Source organism: Malus domestica, chromosome 06 (assembly GCF_042453785.1).
Source record: "Malus domestica chromosome 06, GDT2T_hap1".
Classification (NCBI taxonomy): Eukaryota; Viridiplantae; Streptophyta; class Magnoliopsida; order Rosales; family Rosaceae; genus Malus; species Malus domestica.
Window position 1 is genome coordinate 35,271,529 of NC_091666.1, and position 16,094 is coordinate 35,287,622.

Consider the following 16,094-nt stretch of genomic DNA (forward strand, 5'->3'; position numbering starts at 1 on the left):
TTTTCTTTCAAATTATAAAAAGTTTAAAATGAAAAATGAGATATTTGAAGTGCAATAACAATTTCCTTAATTTTATGGAGAAACTTTATTTTTTCCCAAAATATAACAGTTTTTGTTCAAGAAAATATTATAACAGTTAAAAATCTTGAAGTACCCTATATTCAGCAGCACCATAAAATTTTGGGATAAGCCTCCGAATCCTCAAATTGTGTCCGTTCATCGTACATCGTGTAGCCAGTTTTCATCAAGTACTATTCATATTTAATTTAAAATGATTTCTGACCACATGATGTATGGTGAACAAATATGATTTGAAGATCTTTGAGATCCTCACAAAGAAGATCCGGAAAGGATCTTCATCCCTCTTTCTCCCCCTTCCTTCCTACAATTAGACCATCTCCAATGGTTGGGCTAAAAGCCAAATATTTTAGCCCGGAAAATTTAGTTTTTAGGCCAGAAACAGTTTTTCTGCTTCAACAGTTTTGGCCTAAAATTTTAGCCCGGGATTATTAAAGAATAAACTTAGGCTATTTTTTTAAAATTAAATTTAAAAAAATAAATAAATATGTAGACTATCGTAAATTAATTTTATGAACATTTTAATCTAAAAAAAATTTAAATTCCGATAAATATTGAAAAATACTAAATTTTCCACAAAGCAAGCCTTCAACTTTTATCAATCTTTCAATCCTGGGCTAACTTTCAATTCACCAACCGTTCAACACCAAACTTTCAACTTTCACCGCAAGGATTTGGTTGAGCATGTATGACGCCGAGAAGGTGAACGTTGATGATGTTGGTTAAGCATTTATGTAATAATTTTAAGTGTACTATGTTGTTATTTTCCAGTAATAAATTTAAGTGTCTTCTTGTGCAAAGTATTTTGTCTAGTACGTTGGATAAATTATTGAATGGAGGTTGAATTATTGAAGGCATCTAGTCTACATCAAAGTGTGGAATAATAAGACATAAATTATTGGATAATTAATAAGACATAAATTTAATAAAGTACATAAACCACATAAACTTAATACAACCGATAATTCATAAACCACATAATTAATAAACTACATAAACTTAATACAAACGACAATTAATAACCTTAATTAATAAAGCACATAATTCATACACTACATGAACTTAACAATCATATCCACCATCTTCACTTGGTGATGGACTTTGTTGAAATGTTGGGATATAGGGTTCAGAGGATTCATCATCTTGAAACATACTCCTTGAGGCAGACTTTCGCATAATTTCCTCTTGCTTACCACGTAAGAACTTCTTCCTCTATGGACTGTATTTGCTGAGGTCATTCATCATGAATTCAATTTCAAACCTATTTTCCTTCCTATCCGAAATTTCCTTCATTTGCAAATGCATTCGGGCCGTTTCTTCTTGGCGAGCGCTATGAGTTTCGTTCAATTTTGCAATTCCAGTATCAAAGTGTCCACTCATCGGATCTTGGGACTTCCCTTTTCTCTTTGGTTCCTTTTGCTTATCTCTTCCCGGGGGCCTTGCAAAAGAAGGAGATGGGGTCATTTCATCGACACCTTCATCTCCGGCATTTGTTTGTGCAGCTTCGCATTGAAATAATCTTTCCCATTGTTGGTCCGCATTGGTTCCCCACCTCGGACAATCCTTGAGGACGTCCCAAGCATGTTGCAACTTAAAAACTTGATTTTTTTTGTGTTACTCTTGTCTTGTAGATTTCCATTGCTTTGTCACCCTATGCAAAAAATACATAAAAATAATTAGTTGCAACATAATATTATGTACATGACAAATAAAATATCAAGAACAAAACTCACAATTTCTGTGGCGCTCATTCCACTAGCCATGCCAACCACGACTCTCTCCAAGCTTCTCTTCCATAAAGTGCATGCTTTGTTGATAGTCTTCTATCGATCATAAACACCAACACCATCCCGCCCTCCGCCATTGTAGTTTTCTTGAAACTTTGCAATGATTTTATCCCACAAAACCTTCTTATTTTGATTTGTGCCAACTGCACCATCTTCGCTAACAGAAACCCATGTCAAGTATAGAGCAACATCTTCCTCACAGGTCCAATTACAACCTCTAATATGCTCTCTTGCCATGTTGAACAATTTGGAAATGGAAAGAAATGGTAAAAAGATAAATTGGAAGAATTGTAAGAGAAAATTGAGTTTTGTGTGGATATTTGAACAAATACATATGTATTTATAGAGTTTTTGGGTGAATTTTGAGTTAAATAAAATTTTAAATTATTTTAGCCGTTGAATTTAAATTTGGGCCGTTAGATCTTTTTTTTACCGTTAGATTTGATTATATTCGATCTCAGCCGTTGGATTCAATGTATTTTAAAATAGCATATTTTAAAAAATAAAATTTGAATATGGACCGTTGGATCAACCAACAGTCCTTGACAACTAGCCATCCGATTCAAAATGTAGCCGTTGGAATTCAGTGGGTGGCCGACAAACCGCTAACAATGGGGCCCACCCCGGGCATGTTGGAGCGTGAACGGGCCGAGACTGGCCCAAAGGCCAGCGAGTCCAGTCGCGCGGGGGGGGGGGGGAACCTGGGGGTATTTGGCGCAGAAATAACATTTGGCATTTAGCCCAAAATTTTAGCATGAATTTGAGATTGTTTGGGAAGAGGGTAATTTGGGGAGTAACTTGGCTTTTAGCCTCCCATTGAAGTTGGTTTTAGGAGTAGTTGCACCATTATTGGGTTTTGACACTTGTCATGCATTTTGTGAAATATTTAGTTGGATCCAAGTAAAATGGAAGTGGCTTTGTTTTGTTCTATTTTTTTTGGTTCTGAAAAGGGAAAGGAAGAAAAGATGAGTTACCATGTAAACAAGTGCGCATTCCAATGTCAACACCAACATTCTCAATTGAAATTAATTATTAGGATGTTAATAATTGTTGCCGGAAATAGAAAAAAGGGTGAAAAAAGAAAAAGTGACAAGAATAACGGCTATTTAATATTGACAGAAGAAAAAAAAACCGAGACTGACCAATTTTTTTCGTCTCATCGCTCATCAGCCAAGTTATATCCGCCGTCTAATGAGGGATGAGCAACCCAATGAGAGAGAAAAGAAAAAAAGAATATAGGGAATTTCATTTAAAACTCGATTAGTATCCAAGGAATGAAAAAAGAAAAAGAAAAGAAGGGAGAGAGAAAGCGACTGAATGGCGATAGATATATAATAATAGGAAGGAAGAGGATACACAAAGTTGGAAGTTGCATAGCGGTTCTCATTTTTCAGTTTTCCAGTTTTCAACTTCCACCAATTCCCTCCCTTTGTTAATTCTGTGTTGAGCGAGTGGTAGTTAATTAAGAAAGAAGAGAATATAACAAAGTAAAGTATAAACAAAACGCCTCCCCTGATCCCCTTCCCCAGGCTTTAATTTTTTATTTATTATATTTATACAAGGAATTTCCACTTTCCAAATTTCCAATACCCTCCTCAGTCCTCTCCTCACCTGTTTGTTTGGCTCTTTCTTCTCTGGACAGACTGGACTCCGGACGACTCTACTCCCACATCAACAAAGGGCAGTCTGCCTTTTTCCTCTTTGTAATATCTTTCAAGGTCTGTTGGTCTGTCTGTCTGTGATCTATCTCTCTCCAGATTGCAGACACCAAATAAGCTTAAAGCTTCTTAAAGTTAAAGGCGGTAATTGTGGGGTGCCCACCAACTTGCAAACTCGATCCAAAGTGGCTGCCTTTATGTTAATTGGTAAGTATTCTCGCCTCCTCACCCAATCAATGATTCAATTGCTTCCAATTGCTTGGATTGGAGCCTTGGGAGACTTTGGAGTCCCTTCAAGCTCGAAGCTTTGAAGTTTAAAGCTTGAAGCCTGAATTCTGGGTTTTAATATAATTTAACTTAATCGAATTATTTGCTCCAGTTGTTGTTCTGCTTGTTTGTTTGGACACCCTTTCTTTACTTACAATCCTCAGCTCAAGTTAACTGTTTCGTGAGAGGAGGGGTTGCTTAGGTTACTCCAATTACCAAATACGAAATGCCTTCCTTTCCTTTCCTCCAGTCCAGTAGAGTATTTGTAGTACAATTGTTGGATTGCTTTACTTTCACATTTAACATTTCATTCAATGGACGGGCAAACGTATGCATATGCAAATGCAATTGTGCAATTGGTTGCACGAGAAATCACCCCCTTCTTTCTCTTTATCTTTCATCTCTTGTCCAGCGCCAGCGCCAACGCTAACGCCATGCCCCCCTCATGCCTTTCATGTGATTCATTCTCTTCCCTTTTCACAAAAATACTAACTAATTTTTCTTTCTTTTAGCGCCTCTAATTCTGTTGTTTCATTTTTCCTTTTGCTGCAGAAAAAGCCACAACGCTTGACCAATCACTCACCCTTCCTATAACAGACAAGGTTTGTTTTTTATTTCATCAATTTTATCCAACTCACTTATTTCTTTACATACCACTACTTAATGCTCCCTCCCTTCACACTTGGTCTACCCTTGGAAAATACATACATATGTATATAGATAGATAGATAGATATAATAGTTTTTAAATACCAATTGAGAAAAATTAATATCTCAATCTCAAAGACAGAGAGAGTTCTAATCAAGCCATTTGGGTGTCACTCGTGAATAACAACCTACTACTTGTGCACTTTGGTGGTTGACATTTAATTATGCCTTGCTTGCTGTTTATGTTTCACCTCCTTGTGATGCCCATCTCCATCCTTTGGTCTATAATATTTGAACAATCTTCGTTTCTGGTTCATATGCATGCATTTCTGAATTCACCACTGTTGCATGTGTGAGAGAGAGTTTGCCTTCAATAAGTTGCAAATTTATATACATAGAGAATCGTATGCATGTGTCTATATACATAGCCTCAACTGTGCCGATGCTGATTGACTAATATTTGTTTGGGTAGCAGATATAGTCAGTCTTAGGATATGGGATGCCTGGTCTCAACACCGAAAGATACACTAGGAAATAGGAGGAGGCCCGCAAACATTGGGGAAGTTTCTGTCTATGTCCCCGGTTTGAGAATCCCTAAACCTGTTGATTTCTCTCAGTCACTTGGTGATCACTTGTCCAAGAGTTTAGTGGAACGCCTATCTGCATTAAGGACTCGCATAGTTGTGATGGCTGCCCAAGAAGGTCCGACAATTACCAGAACGAAGAGAAGAGCTGCTACTCAACATGGTTTGTCATAGACACAAGCTTGTTGATTTTTCCAAATGATAACTGAAATCATATATTTCTTTATCTGAATGATTCTTGTCCTCAGGTGGTTCAACATTGGCCGATCTTCAGCAGGCTCTCAATGATTACTTGCCTGTCCTTTTGGGATTAATGAAAGATGGTAAATCATGATCTCATGCCATCTCATTAATTGTATCCACAAGTTTTAGTAAACCCTAAAGGTGTTTCTTATTTCTATTGTGAAGGAAGCCAGCTACACCACAAGGTTCAATTTTTGTGGGTAAATCAAGAGGATGATGCAGAGGTGGGCATGTAGGAGCGCTCTTAAAACTCATATTTCTTTGTTGGGCATATTATAGTTTTTGCTTTCCCCATTTTGTCATTCCTCAAATGGTGTTCAGATTCCATGATATTGTAAAGGGAACCTGGCTTAATTTGAATGAATGATTTTCAGGAAACAGCTATGTCTAATGCATGGTACGAGGTGCTGTCGATTTTGCACTTAATGGCAATGCTATCATTATCACAAGCTAACTTGTTACTTCTTCCAAGAACATCTGCTGATGGTTATCAGCCAAAAGTAACAGAAGGTAGGCATTATCACATGAAAACTGAGCTATAGACAATTAAATCATGTTTTCTTTTGAATTTTATCAACTCAATTATTATCCTACTTTGCTTGTCGAGTTAAAGAGAAAAGTTGTGTTGCCAATGCTTTCTGGAATGAGTACACCTTTAATGGTGATGAAGTCCTCTCTTTAGAGTTTCGAAGAGAACTTAGTGCTATAGCACGAAACTGTCGCCTGAATTTAAGAACCAGATGCAGTAAGTTTTGGGTGAAACCTTGTATGGTTGACTAGGAACTATATGAAAAATAGTAGACATTGGAAAACCGGAGATATGGACAAATTCATTAGATTATGTCATTAAACCCTTAAAAGCAGGATGCTGATATGTAAAGAATTCACTAAGGCGAGTGAAAAATGGATTTCATGATCCATATACTTAAATCGAGATTCTTGTGTTTGATACTTCGTACTAAGTTCTTTGTTTCACCTGTTTATATTGCATAATCAGAAATATTGTTTTCGTAAGACTTCTAAAGGAAATTAACAAAACCTGTGCATGCAGTAGTTGTCGTTGGTCTACCTTTAGGTTTGTATATTGCCAAGTTTTTCATTTGGTTGTGCCTTGCATGGCTCTTTCTTTTTCATTGATCATACTGTGAAGGTTCCATTGTTTACTTGTTGCTACAGAGAGTAGACGAGCTTCCATTGATATTTTCCTGAAGGCAGCAGGATACCTTGATTGTGCAGTCCGACATGTTCTTCCACAGTTGCCTACTGAGCTCAAGTTTGTATCAGTTTAAAAATTGCACTGATTTTAACTTTCTGCTTGTTATCATGTTCCTAATGCTGTTATTTATAATCTTTTGACTATTGCTTGATTGCAGGACAAACCTGCCAGTTGACTTAGCAGAAGGAGTTCTTCGAGCTCTTTGCCTACAAGCATTAGGACAGGTAGTACCTTTACTTAAATGGTCTGATCTGGTAAATGTTGCATTTTATATTTCAGGCTTCATGCTTCTGAAACGCCATCTTATTTATAAAACATAAATATTGCAGTCAGCCCTTGTGAACCTATCCTGCTTAATGGGCACAAAGGGTACAAGTGCAATAAGTTTGATTTTCATTCATCTTTTTTCTTTCTTTTTTGACATCTCATAATGGTCCAACTTATCCTGAAAATGAAATTAAGCTGGAACCTTTGTCTTTTGAAAATTATCTTTTGCTGACCCTTTTTATCACTTCCACCATCTCATGTAGGGTGTTGATATTCAACTTGGAATGGCAATTGATAGCACAAAAGCCACACTTGCAGTGAAGCGACGGCTTGCATGTGAAATGGTAAAGTATTGGCAACAGGTAAGAATTTATCATCATTGCCGGTTTGATCTTGTCAATTAGTAATATCATTTAATGTCTGGGATTTGTGTAATAAATTTTCCATGCTTCCATTGTGTCCCGATTTCTGTTCATCTCCTTTGGCTGTAGTACCTATATTCAAAATGTGCAATTTGAATTTGGACCATTGTGAATTGAGTTGGAAAGAGGAAACATTAGTCAGCCCGAATAGCATCAATTTAGGGTCTGAATTTAGATATTCTAGATTAACAGACCATTATAATGATCCTAAAACCGCATTGTGAGTACATGATGGATTCCATCCATGGTAAGGTGAAAAAACTAAAAATGATAACAAAGATGCACCCTCTGAATACTCCAAACATCAGGAACCAACCTCCAGTCTCGTCTAAAATCATATTTTTTATCAGTATTCTTTTTATTATGAATCCAATTTTTTGCTACATTCTTAGGTTTTCCTTTTGCATTTCCCAACATTGGGTAATTTTGGCTGTTCTCTATTCGGAGTAGTTGTGAGAAGTTCCTTTATATTTCATATCAGTTACATGTCATATATAGGTTGTTAATTCTTATGGTTCACTATGTTTCTCATGATTACACTCGTCATCCGAGCACATTATATGTTTGTTGAATCACATGGTGATCCTGATTCCTGAAGAATATTGCTTTCATTCTGCCATTTATTTGCAGGCTCAAGATAACCTTATGAACCTTCCCTTATTAAATGGTTGGGGTGAAAAGCATCGGCTCTTTGTGAAGTGGAAATATGTTGAGGCAAAGGTATCTTGCACTTTCTGCGTGTCCTTTTTTATGCTCTTACTACTATCCTTATTTAAACTTATGAGTTCCTTCCTCAACGCCCCTCCCCCTCTCTCCCAAAGATATCATATTTAAACTAATGAGTTCCTTCCTCAACGCCATAGTATTTATGAGAGTAATATGGAAACCAAAAGCATGATTTATCCTTCTGAAGGAAAAATAATGGACTTTGTAGTGATTCCTCTAGAAAGCAAAGCACACTTGTAGTTTTCTAAAAAAGATATCAGGTTGGTCATATGTATTTTCTACTTTGGGGATTACTTGCTCATTTGGTTTGTCTTCCCTTGTACTAGATTGTGTGCATGCAGATTTTGATAGCTATTTCCTTTTCTGAATGAGTAACTGCCAAACGAAAGTATCTTGAACTATTCATGAAGAATATTGTATTTCATTCTTTCGAGTTGATCTCGCTGATAGAGAGGGGGCTTATGCCGCTAATGTAGAATATTTGTTTTCATTACGATTGAAGTTTGTGCTCTTAACAGCTGACCAAGGTTCTTCCAATTTTAACCTTCCCATTGTAACCAGGCTGCTGCATATTACTATCATGGTTTGATCCTTGATGAGGGTAACACTGAAAAATTTCATGGGATGGCTGTAGCTGCCTTGCAAGCAGCAGATGAGTATTTTAAAGAAAGTAGGAAGGCATGCGACGCATTTAACGCTGCTCCCCCTTTGTCGAGGTAGGGAGAGGCTCTATTTGCTCATTCATTTTACTGATTTCAATGGATGCCATCTAGCAGATTATCTGCTGTTTTTCTAGGGGCAATAAAGTATGTGCTGTAGCCGCAATATGTTTATCCTCTCTCCCTATCTCCATTAGCGTCAAACTCAAACTTGTACAAGGACAAACCTAAAATCGTCATAAGTATGAGATTTACAACTTTAGGCCATTAAAATGGAGTTCAGTTTTTACGAGAACTCTTCCTAAGAAGACTGTCTCCTAAATTATCTACTCTAGAGTCATTAATATGGAGTCCAATCTCTAGATATCAGCAAAGATTAATCTACAGGCCCTTCTTGAAAATTGTGTGCGTGTCTCGTATGTAGCATTGGTTGTTTCAAGGTTGAAATGTTCATTATCTGATCAGTTTTCTAGTACTTTTCAATTGTTCTTTTAATTAGCAATTGCTTATTTAATACACATTATGCAGAAATCCACCGCTCTGGGGAACCATGAAGTATCTATCTGAGAAAATTCCTAAAGATACTTCAAGCAAAGTGCGGATAAACCGTGATCTGTACTCACACGAAAAGTATGTCCCGCCTGCGAGAACTATTACTAATAGTATTTTTTTTTTATGCGTAAATGCAATTCCTTTTCACTCTTGGCACCCCTAATTGCAATCTCAATGTTCTTGGTTGATGATACATAGAACAAACCCTTGGCAATAATTAATGTATGGTTTTGGATACTTCAACTACAGAATCATGGAGACAGCGCCAACATTGCCCGATTTTGCTTTGGCCTTGAAACCGGATGAATTCCAACTTCCTCCAGTAGACCACTCTTGGAACATGGAGCACATGAATAAGGGTTCCAACCAGCTCTAATGACAGAATATAAGCCATATACGAGAATACTTTTGTGCATTACAGAGTACAAGTCCAAAAGCGTGGATGGCCATTCGAAACCGGATGGATTATTCTTCGATCGCTGTGCATCCATTTTCCCTTGTAAATTTCTTTTGTTCCTTCCCCCGTGCGTAATTTACTGTTGATAGAGCTTTGTACAAGTCTCCCCTCTGTTGTGTGTAAGTTGTTAATTGACTGCTTCAGGGAAAGAGCTGAATGGTTTGTTTGCAAATTAACAAAAACGGGGTGTTTGCCCATCAAAGTTAATCCAGTACGAATATGATTGTCCATCGCTTTCATTTCATACAAAAGCATTCCAAAAATTTGTGTTTACAGCCTCGTTTTGCTGGCTGGAAGTTGGATGTCACGTTGGACATGGAATCCGAGAGGATCTTGGGTTTCAATCCACAACTGTCCACGTGCTGCTCTATAATTTCTCCTCTAGGTGGAGGTGGTGGCTGTAACCAAGATTTCTCCTGTAATCTTTTCATCAACAGAACAAGGATAATCAAGCACATCACACATTGTGGCTCCAAGAGGTCGGAATTTCAAACGTGGAACTGCGGCAGGCCATTCTGTATAAAGGTGTTGATAGCTCAAGTTGGCTGTGGATGTTTGTATCGAGTCTATTGACACTTTTTTGTTGTCCGGCGAAAATACAAGAATACATTCAGTTTCGACAAAAGCACAGCAGAGAGTTTATCATCAATAGTAAAACTAAAAGAAGCTCACTTCCAAGTCGCTACTTGCATACAGGTGTAAGTCAACTCTATTCAACATGTTTAAAAGTGAGCGAGAACAATCTTCTCAAGTTTAATTCGAAGAGCTTGTGTGATTTTCTTTCCTTTTTCCCCTTTTGTTTTTCCGTTGCCAAGGTTAGGAAAAATCAATTCTAGTCTTCACCATTTCTGCCATCTCCATCCAATTGCTTTTGCTTCTCCTGTTCCTCTGCTAAAAAAAAAAAATTCCAACAGAAAGAGAAAACCAGTGAGTTCAATATGACTAGACCTAGGACTCTTAGGTACAGCCAACGGAATAAGCATTTGATTCTCATTGTCACAGGTGATAGATTAGTTAAAAGTGTAAAGTGATGCAGTTCCTTGAAACCTTCAAACCATTTCCTAACCAAATTCAATGTTAGTCTCTTACATTGTAAGGCACGCACATCAAGGAAAACACTTGATCTTTTAAATGCAGAGGGCCAAATTGAGGCTCCAATTATGGTTCCGAAACTGTTTACTTCCAGACAATGCGACCGAATATCCAATTGGACACAATGTGAGATGGATATAATTTTCCATAATTTCCCAGTAGGTGAAGCATGAACCGTTAAAAGTAATAATGGCCAGGAAAGTAACAGTACAAGTTAGGAAGAGATCAACTGCCTTATTTCTGAAAAAACAATATGGTAATGGTTTTTGAAACTTATGGCATGCCTTCTAACCAATCAATTTAAGAAAAGATTTTTCATGATTTCCATTCTGTTAAATGTAGCTTTAAAGGGTAATGGTTAATTAGAAAATGGCAACACCATACCCATAAGTTTAAGCATTGCCTTTTGGGTTCGCTTTTCAAGCTTATCAAGCCTCTTCTGCACATCCCTGCGAAGTTCCCAGTTTGGTTTTTTAGGAGCAATATTCACAAACGGGTCCTGAACGTTGATCCAGAATAAGCACAAGGTGACATAAGGAACAATCCTTTTGAAAAGCACAGAAGCTAGTGATTAACTGAATTCTGGGTCTCAAAATTTAGAAGTAACCAAGTACCTCTTTCTTCTCTGATGGAGGTGGTACTCCTGCAACAGGGTCTTCAAACTTTGGCAGCACTGGTGGAACAAGCTTTCCCTCCTGAAGCTGCTTATCATGAGGAACATAATTTCGGAATTTCATGTTGGTATTACTGCACAAATTTACAGTTTAAAGTTAAAGCATCAAATTTTTTTTCTGGATCCTATAAACTTGAAGACCATGAGAACAGAACAATACCTATGTATCATAAAAAATAACAATAATAATAATAATAATAGTGAAAAGCATCCTGACATGGGCCTTCTAATATAAATCAAATATCTCACAACGATAAACAAATACAACCATGAAATTAATTCATATGCTACTAGAAGTGAAGATAATAGATTATGAAAAAAAATGGAAGCAGAAGTCTCATATGTGTATGGTATGACAATATCTACTTCCAAAAATTAATACCGCTGCCCATTTTGGGGATTATTTCAGATTTACTCTTGTCCTTACCCTAAAGATCTTGTGCTCATGATGAAACTACACAATCCATAGTTATGTTATCCCCCAAAAAACCATAAATCACATGCATACCTTGTGCTTGTTGAGAAACATGAAATATTAAATGCAAACAAAACCGTTTAGTATCATCTCTAATGACACGTGTGAATAAATACTGAGCAATTACGGATTGCAAAAATTGTGGGCAAATAACTAAATATTGTTCACATATATCAACCCACAAACTTGTGAATTTGAAAGGAGGAGGTGTTGCGCAACACCTTCAGGGCATTCAGACGAAAAAATTAACATAACACTTGAATAAGACTAATAAGGAAATGGAGGATAGGTAAGGGATACTAACATACAAAACATGAATCGGATGTACTCACGTTTCGTCACTAATTGGATTGCTTTCATTAGTGTTATCGTGAACTTGTGCGGAATCCTCATCTGGAGTGTTTAACAGTTCCTGAGCTGCTTTAAGAGCTCTTAGCCTCTCTTGACGTGCTGCGACTGCTTGTTCAATGGAGTCCTCTTCAGCGGCCATGGCTTCGCCTATGCTATACAAATGAGGGAGAACCAGTCAAACATATAACAGATGAAATGACATTTAAAAAAAAAGAAAAAAATTGGCTTAAGCACAAAAGAAATTAAAAAAATTCAGAAGATTGTTAGAATTTACACCAGACTATCCTATCCAGCATGATATTCCTAATCTTTAATCTTTAATCTTTAATCATAAAGGGATATTAATTAGAGGTTATGCCCAAAAGATGTGAAAAAGGTAATTTGTAATAACAACTGGTTAAAAAAAAAAAAAACCCTAGGCTGGGCTGGTTGGGCAGAAAAAGGGAAGAATACAACAGAAGCGTGTCTTTCGAACACTCTAAATACGAATCTAATGAGGAAAAAAGGTTAGGGCGTTTCAATTGAAAAACGAAGAGAAATCAGCAGCAGGTATAATAATAATAATAATTATAATAATAAGATTGAACGAAGGTGCGAGTAGAAGATGGAATACCGGAGAAGACGAAGAGAAGGTCCCTGACCCGTCGTCTGCAATGCACTGTTAACGCTGTCACTTTGGAATGGAATCGCAGAATTGAGAATTTGAGAGGGAGGAGAAACAAAAGAGGTGGTAAACTGCACAAGAAAGATACAGACCGACCACACCACAGCATTGAGATTAATGGGCTTCTTTTCGTGTTGCATGAGTTGGGCCAGGTGGGATAATGGGCTTCTGCTGAGCGAGCCACGTAATTAAAAATGAGTTGGGTCTGCCTTGCTTGCCCCGTATGTATATTAAGTATTGTCTCCCTCATTTGTATACCATAGGCAAAGCAACTTATAACTCGCAGTTGTTGTCACTCATTGTGTGGCTTAGCCAAACTCCTCCTCCCCTTAGTGTAAAAATATTGCTTTACTTAAAAAAAAAAAAAAAAAAAACTCACAGTTGTGAAAATAATTGAAATCTTTAGTTTTAGGTAATATTTTGCTTACAAGTTAACGAAATTATCACAAGAGTTTTGGATGTGATCCTACCATTTATAAAGTGTCGGAATTATTTTTTATTAATTTTTAAAGTTGAAAAAAAAAATTAAAAAAAATAATATAAACTAATAGCGAGGTCCCCAAATAGATTTGTAAGTGTCGAAAATCTTTGGAATGTGGTAAATTAATTTTAGAAAACATGTGGTGTGACTAGAATGACTCAAATTTTGGCTTATAATGAATATTGTAAAAGTTCTCAAAATCGATTGGAAAACATGGGTTATATATAACTCATAGTTTTTTGTGAAAAAATTGAAATTTTTAGTTTTAGAAAAAAAAATTCGTGGGAATTAACAAAAATGTTGTAAGACATTTGAATATGATTGTAACCTTTATTAGGTCCCGAAACTATTTTACATTGATTTTTAAAGTTGAAAAGTAGAATAAAATAACGAAAACTAATAACGGGGCCCCAAAGAGAATTGTAGGTGTCTGAAATCTTGTAAATGTCCTAAATTAATTTTAGGAACACATGTGGTGTAAGTAGATGGGCTTTAACTTTTACTTATAACGAATATTGTAAAATTTCTCAAAATCGATTGGAAAACCGTGGGTTTTTTAACTTTAGGAAATATTTTGTGTCGGAGTTAAGGAAAATATTGCAAGACCCTTAGACATGATCTTGCCGTTTATTAGGTTCCGAAGATTTTTAAAGTTGCAAAATAGAAAAATAATATAAACTAATAGTGAGGCTCCCAAATGGAATTGTAGGTGTCAAAAATCTTTGGAATGTCGTAAATTAATTTAAGAAAACATGTGGTGTGATTAGAATGACACAAATTTTGGCTTATAATGAATCTTGTAAAAGTTCTCAAAATCGATTGGAAAACGTGGGTTATAAATAACAATGTTTGTAAAAAAAACTTGAAATTTTTAGTTTTAGGAAATATTTAGGGTGAGATTTAACGAAAATGTTGCAAGACCTTTGCATGTGATTTTATCCTTTATTTTGTCCAAAAACTATTTTTCCTTGATTTTTAAAGTTTTTGAAAAAATAATGAAAACTAATAGCCAAGCCCCAAAGAAAATTGTTGGTGTCCGAAATCTTGAGATTGTCCTAAATTAATTTTAGGAAACATGTGGTGCGAGTATAATGACTTTAACTTTGATTTATAACGGAAGTTGTAAAAGTACTCAAAATCGATTGGAAAACTGTGGCTTATAACTCACATTTTTGTGAAAAAATTGAAATTTTGGGCTTTAGGAAATATTTTGCGTCGTAGTCAAGGAAAATATTGCAAGATTTTTTGATGTGATCCTATTAGTTATTAGGTCCCGAAACTATTTTTAGATTTTTAAAGTTGAAAAATAAAAAAAAAACGTCTTTAAATTTAGGTTTTTAAATATAACATCCCACATTGCCTAGGGGAGTGGATCATGTAAGCCTTATACGTAAATTCCCATCTCTACCTAGCACGATGCCTTTTGGGAGCTCACTGGCTTCGAGTTCCATCGGAACTTCGAAGTTAAGCGAGTTCAGGCAAAAGCATTCCCAAGATAGGTGACCCATTGGGAAGTTCTTGTGTGAGTTCCCAGAAATAAAACCGTGAGGACGTGGTCGGGGCCCAAAGTGGACAATATTGTGCTATGATGGAGTCGAGTTGGGATGTGGTGGGGGCCCGGGCCGGAATGTGAAAATTTGGTATCAAAGCCAATCCTTGGCTGGAAGTGTACCGATGAGGACGTCGGGCCCCTAAGGGGGATGGATTGTAACATCCACATCGTCTAGGGGAGTGGATCCTGTAAGCCTTATATGTATATTCCTATCTCTACCTAGCACGAGGCCTTTTGGGAGCTCACTAGCTTCGGGTTCCATCGGAACTCTGAAAGTAAGCGAGTTCAGGCGAGAGCATTCCCAAGATGGGTGACCCACTGGGAAGTTCTCGTGTGAGTTCCTAGAAACAAAATTGTGAGGGCGTGGTCAGGGCTCAAAGCGGACAATATCGTACTACGGTAGAGTCGAGCCCAGGATGTGGTGGGGGCCCGGGTGGGGATATGACAATTTTGTATCAGAGCCAATCCTTAGCCAGAAGTGTGCAGACGAGGATGTCGAGCCCCTAAGGGGGGTGGATTGTAACATCCCACATCATCTAGGGGAGTGGATCATGTAAGCCTTATATATATATTCTCATCTCTACCTAGCACGAGACCTTTTGGGAGCTCACTGGCTTCGGGTTCCATCGAAACTTCGAAGTTAAGCGAGTTTGGGCGAAAGCATTCCCAGGATTGGTGACCTATTGGGAAGTTCTCGTGTGAGTTCCTAGAAACAAAATCGTAAGGGTGTGGTCGAGACCTAAAATGGACAATATCATGCTATGGTGGAATCGAGTCCGGGATGTGACATTAAAATCATTGATTTCAAGTGTTTAAATATGAATTAAAATAAATTTTGCAAGAAAAAATAAAATTTGAACAACATAAATATGACAGTTTGTTGTTATGGTAAGAGAAAAGAAAAATTAACAACAACAAAAAAAATTGAAAAAGAAAAAAAAATCCAAAAGGAAGGGATCGGTACGATTCTAGCGACTTTTCTGAGGGACAATGGCAAACCTTTCAGCGACCCTTTTTGAAGAGAATCGGTAGCAAAGTACTGATTATATCATTTTCTATTTTTTTTTCTCCTTTTTTCTTTTTCCATTGAAGTTTTTTTTTCTTCCTACATTACTTTATTTAGATTTAAATACCCTTGGATTTAGATTTAGATTTATATCCTTATTTATGAACTTTTTGACATGGATTATAAGAGGAATTTTCGCCGAAGATACATTTTGTAGAACATGAAGATGATGGTTTG

The 16,094-nt window shown here is 36.8% G+C and overlaps 2 protein-coding genes across 4 annotated transcripts; one reads left to right on the top strand and one right to left on the bottom strand.

Moving 5' to 3' along the window:
• Positions 1-3,013: 3,013 nt before the first annotated feature.
• On the top strand, positions 3,014-9,793 carry LOC103438304 (uncharacterized). 2 transcript variants are annotated; one of them, XM_008376847.4, is made up of 13 exons: positions 3,014-3,730; positions 4,343-4,392; positions 4,913-5,184; positions 5,270-5,344; positions 5,430-5,488; positions 5,639-5,774; positions 6,441-6,537; positions 6,638-6,704; positions 7,011-7,109; positions 7,800-7,889; positions 8,457-8,611; positions 9,083-9,184; positions 9,356-9,793. In XM_008376847.4, exons 3-13 carry the CDS (start codon positions 4,932-4,934, stop codon positions 9,480-9,482), a joined length of 1,260 nt encoding a protein of 419 aa, XP_008375069.1. In that variant the 5' UTR covers positions 3,014-3,730; positions 4,343-4,392; positions 4,913-4,931; the 3' UTR covers positions 9,483-9,793. The 2 variants fall into 2 exon arrangements, with proteins under 2 accessions (XP_008375069.1, XP_008375071.1); XM_008376849.4 differs by lacking the exon at positions 4,343-4,392 and having other exon boundaries at positions 3,224-3,730.
• A 311-nt stretch (positions 9,794-10,104) lies between these two features.
• LOC103438302 (uncharacterized) lies at positions 10,105-12,932 on the bottom strand. 2 transcript variants are annotated; one of them, XM_070824248.1, is made up of 5 exons: positions 12,768-12,932; positions 12,136-12,301; positions 11,270-11,402; positions 11,040-11,154; positions 10,105-10,451 (listed from the first exon to the last, which is right to left on the bottom strand). In XM_070824248.1, exons 1-5 carry the CDS (start codon positions 12,925-12,927, stop codon positions 10,396-10,398), a joined length of 630 nt encoding a protein of 209 aa, XP_070680349.1. In that variant the 5' UTR covers positions 12,928-12,932; the 3' UTR covers positions 10,105-10,395. The 2 variants fall into 2 exon arrangements, with proteins under 2 accessions (XP_070680349.1, XP_008375067.1); XM_008376845.4 differs by having other exon boundaries at positions 12,136-12,306; positions 12,768-12,920.
• Between the last annotated feature and the right edge of the window lie 3,162 nt (positions 12,933-16,094).